The 10,063-nt window shown below is 39.3% G+C and overlaps 1 gene segment (V, D, J or C); it reads left to right on the plus strand.

Moving 5' to 3' along the window:
• LOC103918324 overlaps positions 1 to 7,126 on the plus strand; it is a 7,609-nt gene extending 483 nt beyond the window's left edge. Inside the window, 4 exon segments of the C gene segment in view lie at positions 4,369 to 4,674; positions 5,311 to 5,373; positions 5,716 to 5,832; positions 6,455 to 7,126. Coding sequence covers positions 4,369 to 4,674; positions 5,311 to 5,373; positions 5,716 to 5,831 — 485 coding nt within the window.
• The last annotated feature ends 2,937 nt before the right edge of the window (positions 7,127 to 10,063 follow it).

Below are 10,063 nucleotides of genomic sequence, written 5' to 3' on the forward strand. Positions count from 1 at the left end.
GAAGTTTTGAGACAGATCTTTAGCTCTCTGGTATGAGAAGTTAGTTTTTGACACTGGCACCACACTCATAGTGTCAGCAGGTAAGTAATTCCACTGGCATGGAGACAGAGGAGGAAGGAGGTTAAATATCCTTGGGCTTAAATTTTCACAGCTGCCTGATATCCAAGACTACTTAGAATGAATGAAAATTGACTACCAAGTCGCCTAGGCTTTGAAAATGCAGATGTTGTGAGTAGGGATTATAACAAGCCTTACTTCTTCCTACCTTTATTTGGAATTTCAAAAAAGGTGGATGTCACCCCAAGCTTTTCTGTGGGAGTGCAAATGTTGGGGCAGCAGGGGAGTTTGTTAGGTTGATCTTTGTTATCCTAAACATCCAGGTGCATACCATAAGACTTGTTACGATGCTTTCAGAGATCTGCATATCTTTAAAGTGCTGCAAAATTGTCCCATGTAATTTTCCGTACCTAAAACATCCTGCTCTCATTCCAGAAGGGCATGGGGCTCCCTTAGGTGCTACCTAATATCTGTCCAGGTCTGTAGGATACCTTGCATGGGAATAAATGTCTGTTTTGGAACAATTTAAGTCCACCCCCAATTCCAAAGGGGCAAAGGAATACAAAGTTATCATTCTGACATTTCAGACATTTACAGAAATGCTGATATGACACACTTGTTTCTCACATAAAGGGTCTTATGGATTTTTTTTTAAAAGTGTTGGTTCTTCTGCTGACAAAAGATTTGTTTCTAGTCAGCTGAAGGTAGTATGTGGCTCATTGACTGCAACAAGATATTCTTGGTTTAAGCAAACTTTTACAGTACATTACTCAAATTTCTAAAACATCTTCACTGAGTTTCCCACCATTTGAGTTAGAGAACAGTTCATTTGATGAAAGAAAGGTATTAGTCTTGTCTTCTTGTCTACTTCGAAACGCCTGAAATCATTCTTTCTCTGTTTTTCCTGCCTATCTATCCTCTCTGACATCCTGATGCAAAATTACATGATCAATAATTTCTCTTTTTCTAGCTAAGGATAGGATGACATTTTCAAACATGCACAAAGCTTTAGGATTATGTTTGACAGTAAAAGATGATAGGCTTTAAGCATCTAAGTCACTCAGTGTCTGTTGAAATACTTAATAAGCTGAAGTCAAAATTTCCAGAATTTGCACAACCTGACCTTTTTGTTGGTAAATTTGGATTTCTTTGGGAGATACTAATATGCATTTTAAGATGCTAAGAACAGATGTACTTTATTACCCAAATCTTTTGGGAATCCCTAAACACAAAATGATGTAGAAAACATGCGTTAGTAGTCACTATAGGATATTCAAGGCATATTCTCCTCTTGAGAGCTCAGTTAAGGACAGATAAGGTTCTTGTTTTGCTTTGGTTTTGTTCATTCTAGATAAAACTTTCATTAAGAAAACTAAAGCCCATAACATTATGAAATATATCGCTATTCCTATGACTTCATAAGATTAAAGGGAAAAAGAAGTACAACTTTGTGTGCTAATAAAATGCTACTGCCAGAATGTAATATAAAAAAATCCCTCCCAAAAGCAAGCAGTGGTAGGAATTCATGGCTGTATTTTCAGGTAATGAAAAACAGCGGGACTCAGTTGAGGCTTCTGGGGTCTGATAAAGAGATAATTCTGCTTTATTAACTACAGTTGCACAGTGTACATTTGTTCTTGCTGAAGATTTTACCTGGTGAGTTATGCCAGAGAAGCAGCTTGCTAGTATACTGGCTGTTTGGAAATACTGGAGATCAGAAAAAATGAGAAGCCTCTAAAGATCTTCTCAGATAACAAAGAATGCACAGGACTAACAGGGTCTGGCAAAAACATGTTACAGCACCTGGAAAGGAAATGTATGTAGGAGGAATAGCAAAATGAGCCTTTTTTGATTTACACGTTTTAACTGTGTGTTACTGCTGCTCTTGTCTTTGGGACTGGGACTCAACTGACCGTGGAGCCAAGTAGGTATTCTTTATGCATTAACCTTTTCTGAGTTGTTATTGTTTGGATTTTCACTTTTTTTCTTTTTCTTCCTCCTAAAATTCAGGCAGCCACTCTCCCATTCTTTAAAGTCACTAATTAGACTTCAGACTTTCTGTGCATAACCTTTTGATATGCAATTAGACAATTTAAGTATAAAAAGCATGTTGATTGCACTTCTGGGAGTTGCTAAAGAATTTGGGCTCCACAAGGACAAGGCTGGCTGTTATCATGCTGAATTTCTTTGGGACCTAACATCTGTCCACTTACTGAGGCATCCTAATAAGCTTTCCACAGTAATTGTTAGGTTTCAAAGCCATGCTTGGACAGTCTGAAGGGAATTAAAGTTCCTGTGGAAGTTGACATTTAAGTTCCTAAGAATTTCTATTCTGTCAGAGTTAGAAAGACAGCACTGAGGGGAGAGAAGGATAATATACAAAAGCATTAAATGGAATCTTATGCAACTTATTCTGTACTAGTTTAATCTTACTAAACTGTTCAGAGTTTGAGTTAAACTGAATAGGTCAAATGAAGTCAATGAATGTTTGATTCCTGTTTGATATCTGTTTGCTGTAGGTGTTGACAAGCATGGAGTTGTGCCTGTTTTGTTAGTAGAGCCAACCCTTAAAGTTATGGTAGAGTACTGCTTTGCTTTCACCTCAGTTCCTCAGTATTGGGGAGTGAGAGGTGGGGGAAAGAGAGTAAAATCAGAGCCCCTGGAACAGAATTTGAAAAAACCCTGTGATTAACAAAATGTTAGACCTGAGCGACCTCTTGACCAAACTGCAAGGCAGATGCCATGCAAAATTCAAGGCCTAATGCACCTCTCTTTAGCAAAGAGACCCATCAGGATACTCCTGTCAAGTTAGACATGTAAATCTTTTTTGATATGTCTCATAGTCTTTCCTAAGCTGAGCCCTTTTTGGCAAGGAAGCATACTAGATGATGCCCTTCAGTTTCATGTTTTTATTATAATTCATGTTGCTAATCTTGTTCTGACATTGGTATGTGGAATCACGCTAGTTTCTCCACCTATGACCTGAGGGCAAAGAAATTTTATTTTAGAAAAATCATTATATCATAATGATTTGTTGGCTACTAAATTATTTTGAGACCAACCGTTTCCTGAAAAGACATCCCCTTCAAGTTTAAGAGATCTTCAGTACTTGTACAGAGAAGACTGCTGGTATATAGTTGAAATTCAGGCTTTTACAGTTGTCAAGCCTTTGTCATTCATGTATCTTGCTTGGAATTGGGAATTCAACTCTAAAATTATTTCAAAACAGAAAAAGTACATCTGACACTAATCTAAGGAAGATTGGAAGAAGATTTATCCATGGACATCAAGTTCATAGGCCTCGAGGTGTTCTTCCCTTCAAATCAGTTTATTATAAAATTGCGCCTTATACTTCTAACTGCCCCTGGAGCTGTGGGACTAACAATATGGCACAGCACATGGATGAGAAAGGTCACACTTTTTGGAACAGGCACAAGAATTTTTGTTGAACCGAGTACCAACCCTATTCTCTTTTCATTGTCTCCAGACTAGGTTGGACTGTCTTACACCACATGCAATGTCTAGTGGGGAAAACTTCCCCCACAATTGAAAGTTCTTGACCTTACCAGAAACTCCTGGAGAAGTGGAGATATGCAATTCACAGACTTCTGATTGCTTCTCTCCTACTTTCCCATCTTAGAGACAAAAATCCTTCTTGCATCTGAGCATTTGTTATTGAAAAGATCAACCTTGTCCCCCACTCCAGCAGCAGTACTTCATTTCTGCAAGTAATGTCATTCCTTGGAGTAACCTTGCACAACAGTGAAGCAACAAACTGACTTCTCTTTGCCCTACCACTCTTGCTATGGTTAGACCTTTTAGCCACATCAGAAGAAGATTTGGGGGAGGGGAGGGAGAGTAAAGGAAAAACAGTTGTTCCCTCATGTCTCATGAATATGCAAGAGTCCTTGATAGCAGTGTTATTTTTAGGAATTAAATTGTTGAAAAACCAGAATAATTTGACTCTTAGAGTGGCATGCATAAAAGTTCTCTTCTCATTTGCAGGTCCCTTACTTATAAAATAAAGAACTCACATATAGTCACGAGCTTTTACAAAAGGAAGCTTAGAAACCTGTGGAATTAAAGCTCCTATAAAAAAACCTACTCTCATACACCCTTTCTGTTTTTGATCTGATCTTTTGGAAGCAGTGGCAAGAAATAATGACAAAAAAGGCAGTTAGTCATTGATAATGCTAGGAATTAGTCACAGCTGGAATATATATATGAACTTTAGGTTCTCAGTAGGTTCTCAGTACTCAGGCAAGCTTACAATAAAATCAAATCATGTCCAAACAATGCTTTGTTTTTCAGACAATCAAAATAGTTCTGACTCAGAAGTCATTGTGATGAAATCAAAGAAACTGGAAGAAGATGGCAGCACTGGGAAAGCAGTTTGTTTGGCAAGGAATTTTTATACAAAGAACGTCATCTTGGAGATGTCCTCTGAGGAGGGCATATATGAACAGAGTACAGTCGTATATGAACAGAGTACCCCTATTTTGACATCAGAGGGGTTGTACAACACTATTAAGGTGGTCAATGTGACAAAAGGCACAGAAGTGACCTGCATGGCCAAATTCGACGGAAGGACTATTACAGCCAACACAACATTGCCAGGTACAATTTTGTGGTACAGCTCCAACTTATTTCTGGAGGCAGTGTCTTCTAGCGCTTGCTATTTCTCCTGCTAATAAGCATTGCCCTGGGTAACCAGCAGAAATGGGAAAGACATCTGGTACTTAAGCAGACAGAGCTGAAAGATATTTTAAAGCATCTAAAATAAATGGTCTTAACTGTTTAACAACTTGGAGTTACTTTTCTTGAGGGGAAAAAAAGACACAATCTTTTTTTAAAACGTACATTTACTTATGACTAAATGCTTCACCACATACCAGCAAACCTCCTAGAGCACAGCCTGAAATAGCCTTTCTAAAAACAACAAAAAGTTAAAGTGGTGGTGTGGGGTTTTTTTTCCTAAACCACTTTTCATATTTTGGGGGATTGTTTTTGTCATCATGAAGGTCATTCAAATAGTAAAACCAAAACAACTCAGGAATTCTTTTGTTTCCTGCAACTGCATGGAGAAATCTTCTCCTCAAATTAATGTTAGAATTAGTGACTGGTCATCTGAGCCTCAGACTCATGAGGCTCCATGTCCACATGTTCCTACGGGAAGGGTCATATGAATATTTTGTTTAACCCTTTTTAAAATTTAGATATAGTTTAAAATGCCTTTTCTTTATCATGCTACAGAAAAGAAGGCTGAAGGACCAGTAACAGGGAAGGTCTGCAACACCACAGACACGGCTGCACAAGGTTAGTTACCTAAATAGATTGTGAAGTTACATTACTATGTTGGGGATAAACGCGTGGAAATGTATTTTCTCAGGGGTAGAGGAATCAGAATACAACATATTCATCAAACACAACCTGCTTTTTCAAGGTAGCTAGTTTAGTAACAGACAATCAACAGGAACCAAATCTAGTCTAGACAGATATATTCCTCCCCTGTTGCTGCCATGTTTCTCTATCATCTTTTCCTTTGCTGCTGTTTCTTTCCCTGAAATGATTACTTGAGTTTTTTTTCACTTTCTGCCAATACCACAATATCCAAATCTGGACCATGATCTCTCCCATCTTTTCTCTATCACTAAGCAGATACCAAAGTGGAGAAAGCAAACATGCTGTCTATGGCTGTCTTGGGTTTGAGAGTTCTGCTGGCAAAAAGTATCGCCTTCAATACACTCATGAGTATCAAGTTGTTTCTTTTCTGAGGTAAGGAAGCACATAGCTTGATCTGTAGAAATACTGGAAGCACATGCCAGGAATGACTGCTTGTCTTTGTGTACTTCTCTAATGCACAAGGAATGATACCTGTTCATTTGCTCCTGTTTCTGTTAAATAACTCTTGTAGGTTTCTGGGGAAAAAACAAACAAACAAAACCCCAACACCTACCAAAAAAACAACCAACCCCCCCGACCCTCCCCCCCAAAACCACAAAAAAACCAGCCCCTTTCTGTATCCAAAGCTCAGTTCTTGGTGGCTGGTCCCCAAATTTTCTTTGCAGCAAACTTGTTTTGCTAGAGCAGCTCAGGTATTACCAGAAGTGCCCAAGAGATATCTCATTGACTATTTCAAGTGGCAAAGCACAAAGCCTGGAAAAAAATGAAGGCAAATAAGGAGTCAAAAACAAGGTTCCCGAAACACAAACATATGAAGTAATGGGAGGAAAGAGAAGCAGGGGGGAGGAGTTTTAAATTAATGTATCCAAACAGGCACAAAAGATAGTCCAGCCTAAGTTTTGTGAGTCTACCTGTCTTGATTTGACAGTAATCAAAGAGTGGTGCATAGGCCAAATTACATTAAATGTAATTTAAACACACTTTGCTTTTCCAGGCAGTGGGGAAGCAAGGCAACAGCAATCTGAAGAACAGCAGGAGAGAGCATGTACCAGCAGCACAATGGGTTGAACAGCCTATGTCAAATCCGCTGACAATAACCATCCAGAACACAACACAGCACCTTCCCCTTAAGACATTTTACACTGTTGAATCCTGCCTAGCTAGTTTATGTAGTAAGAGTTGTAACTGCTTTTGCTATTTCTTTTTCTCTGTGAGCTGAGGAGAGTGTATTTTTCCTCATCCCCCTGCTAAGTAGAAATTGATCTCCCCACTCTTCTAGCCTTTGCATAGAAACATCCAACCTGCTTCAATAGTTCCAAAAAATCCAAACCTCACTATAGATATATGACCCTTTTAAAACACCTTTAACAGGCATATTGCATTACTGTCTGTAGAACTGATGTATTACTGCTTAGAAAATTCAGGCATGGTAGATGCTATTTATAGCTTTAATGTTTTTTAGATAGCTTTAATAACAATAATTTTCTAGTGTAGTTGAGAAAACCTGTGTTGGATCAGAAGTGATTCACTTCAACCAGATCATGTTCAACTATAGAGACATTTTTATTTGCATTTCTTTAATAAACCTGTATTTCTTCTGCAAAGTGTATGGCACCTGCATTTGAGGTTACTGTAGTAGTGACCAAAATAAAGTTTTACTAAGCCAAAATGCTGTGGTTTGTTCTGTGCTCTTTCTTCTGAATTTGGGTTGAAGATTGCTGAAATCCAAGTATCCTAATGACCAGTAAGATTAGAAATACAGCTTTGATAACCTAGATTTCCTGTTGGCTGAATTTGTCTTGTCTAGACTTTGTACAGGGAAGTGGAGATTCTCTCTGGCACATTAAAAAGCTTCAGCAGGGCCCTGAATTCTAGACTTAGAGGATTCAAATGAGGTCTGATCTTTCAGATCACTTTGAAGAGACCCCAGCAAGATATTTTGGATCATGGCAAAAAAAGACGTGTCTAAGGAGAAATCCGTTAAGAGACAGCCTGATATGAGCATAAGGAAGGAAAATACATATCAGAAGAGAAGAAAACATGCTGGGTTTTTTCCACTCATTGGTACTAGGAAGATGCCAACAGAAAATAATGTATAGTGGTTTGATGGAGTGATAGTTTCCATAGCAACTTGTTTATTAGTCAAAAAGACCCCAAGACACATATTCCCCAACTCATCTTTCTCTCACAAGCAACAAGCAGGATGCTGTGGTCAACATTTATGACTAAGTTACACCATGCAAGTTTAACCCCCCCTTGCTTTGAAAAACAAGTTAACCACATCCTGAAGGAGAAATAAGGTTTTTCACATACTGACTGAGTTACTGCTGGCTTCAAGACAGCCTCTCCAGAATGCATAGTAAGGTCTGTTTAATAAAGCTTTGTCAGGTGTCAGACCCTGCAGACACCTAGAGGAAGACCCTCACCCTATGCAGAAGATAAGTGAAATTTGCATTGCAAATCCAAAAACAGTAAAATGCTCTTTTTAGTGCATTCTACCACCATAATGTAAATCAAGGGGAGCTGTTCACTAGTATTTTTATCCTGATTATCTGATGACACCCTGAACCTTTTTATCTTGCACTCCACACCTTTTCCCAATCTCTCAGGCAAGACTGAGACTGGGAGTACCATTTCTATGTCTCTGTACAAATCAAGGCATGACATTTTCCTGAGTAGTTCTTGGTTGTGCGTAAGAGCTTTGGCAGAATTAAAATCCTGCAACACTGCACAAGCAAAAAGAGGGATCTACAAATGTGTGACTACTGAGGGAAAGCATTGACTCATACAGAAATTTATCAGCCAGATAAAGACATCAGTCTCTATTGTTTCAAACACCCATCCACATGGTGTAGGACACCAGAGCCCTCATTTCCATCATGAAGAGTCATGACCTAAGTGATACCTCCATGGTCAGGTTTTTCAGACCTCCCTGTGCACCACTGGGAAACCGGTCGGTGTGGGAACATCTGTGCCCTCACTAACCCCCTAAAATGTCAGTCACCCAAGTCTCTGTTACCTAGGTCTCAGTTGAAAAAAGAGAAACTGATGTCTTTGAGAAGATGGTTCAAAGTCTTCAGATCTGTGGATCATGAGAAGGAGGGAATACCTATCTATCAATCTCTTACCACAGTCTATCACTCACCCACAGTGAGCAGAATTAGGCCCCATTGGGATGGACTAGCCTGGTGCCCAGACCTGTGGCTCCCCTAAGACTTTATTTCAGGTCAGAGTATGTGAAATAAGAGGGCTGTGTCACAGCTGGCCAAAAGAATGTTTCTGAGACATGATGCCAAGGATGGATACTGAAGACAGCTCAGGCATCCTCATACTGTATCCAAAGTGGGTGCAGTCTATTTTTCCCACTTTATCTGGAGAAAACTATTTTGTTGGCTGCGTCTGGCCTTCTTCTGGAAGGAAAAGATTACCTTCCTGTGGCAAGAAGCAGCTTATGCTGGCTTAGACTAACTGGGGATAAGAAAGGAACAGGGAACAAACTGCATAAATACACCGTTCGGGAGAAAGGTATCTGTACCCAGTGAGGAATTTTGGCAGCTAGACAGCCGATGTCTAGAGAAGGGAGGTTAATGGGAAAGGCAATAACATATTAGACCATAAGATCCATCTGGAAGAAACAGATACATGTGCAGACACACAACTCCTTTCCAGCTCTTAAACTTCTAGACAGATTGTGCTGGATTTTTTATTTGAACCATTTTCCCTGTCAGGAACTGTCCAGGTCTAACTATTTTAGTTTGAGTTAGGAAAGAGCCTGTAGCCCCTCTGTCCTATTTTATGTCATTGTGACTTCCTGATTGCCTCCCCCTACCAGTGGCTTTTCACTTTACAGTTGCAAATCTATAATTTTGAGCCAATGCAGAACACACAGCTTAAGAAAACAGGAGAATATCATAGTTTGCAGAAGAAAATCCATAACAGGGAGCCTTTGTACAGCCCAATAGTAAGACTGTGTAGCTGTAGATAATTCCACAGAAGAGGGCAGAGTTTGCAGCTTTCCCAGCTGATATGAGCTAAGGGAAAGTTGTTGTAGAGAAATTGTGCTCCACAGTAAAATATCCTCTGTTAAAATCAGCACCTTGGGATTTAGAATTATTCCTATACAGGAGAAAACACATTGTCCTGTAAGAGATCTGATGATACCAGAATAATTGAGGATGATGATAAGCAGAACTCTTTAGTACAAAACATTTTATTATCCATATTCTCCTACAGATTTAATTGTGTCCATATCTGATTGTCTTCACATGGCCTTTGAATATCTCCAGGGCTGGGGTCACTATCCCTGGAGATATTCAGAACCATCCGGACATGGTCCTTGGCAAACAGCTCTAGATAGTCCTGCTTAAGCAAGGGAAACCAGATGACCTCCAGAGGTCCCTTCCAACCTCAATTGTTCTGTATTTCTGTGATACCTTTGTCCTACACAGAATGTTTGCCTGGAAATTTCAAAGAACAAAGCCCAGATTAGGAGTATAATTATTTGGGTAAGAGAGATAAATCACACATCAACAGTGCAATTCAGTAAGGCAAAAAAGCAGCTTATCTTGCCCTATAGCTGTAGACAGGGTGGTCAGGAGCACTA

Source organism: Pygoscelis adeliae, unplaced genomic scaffold (genome assembly GCF_000699105.1).
Source record: "Pygoscelis adeliae isolate BGI_AS28 unplaced genomic scaffold, ASM69910v1 Scaffold926, whole genome shotgun sequence".
Taxonomy (NCBI): domain Eukaryota; kingdom Metazoa; phylum Chordata; class Aves; order Sphenisciformes; family Spheniscidae; genus Pygoscelis; species Pygoscelis adeliae.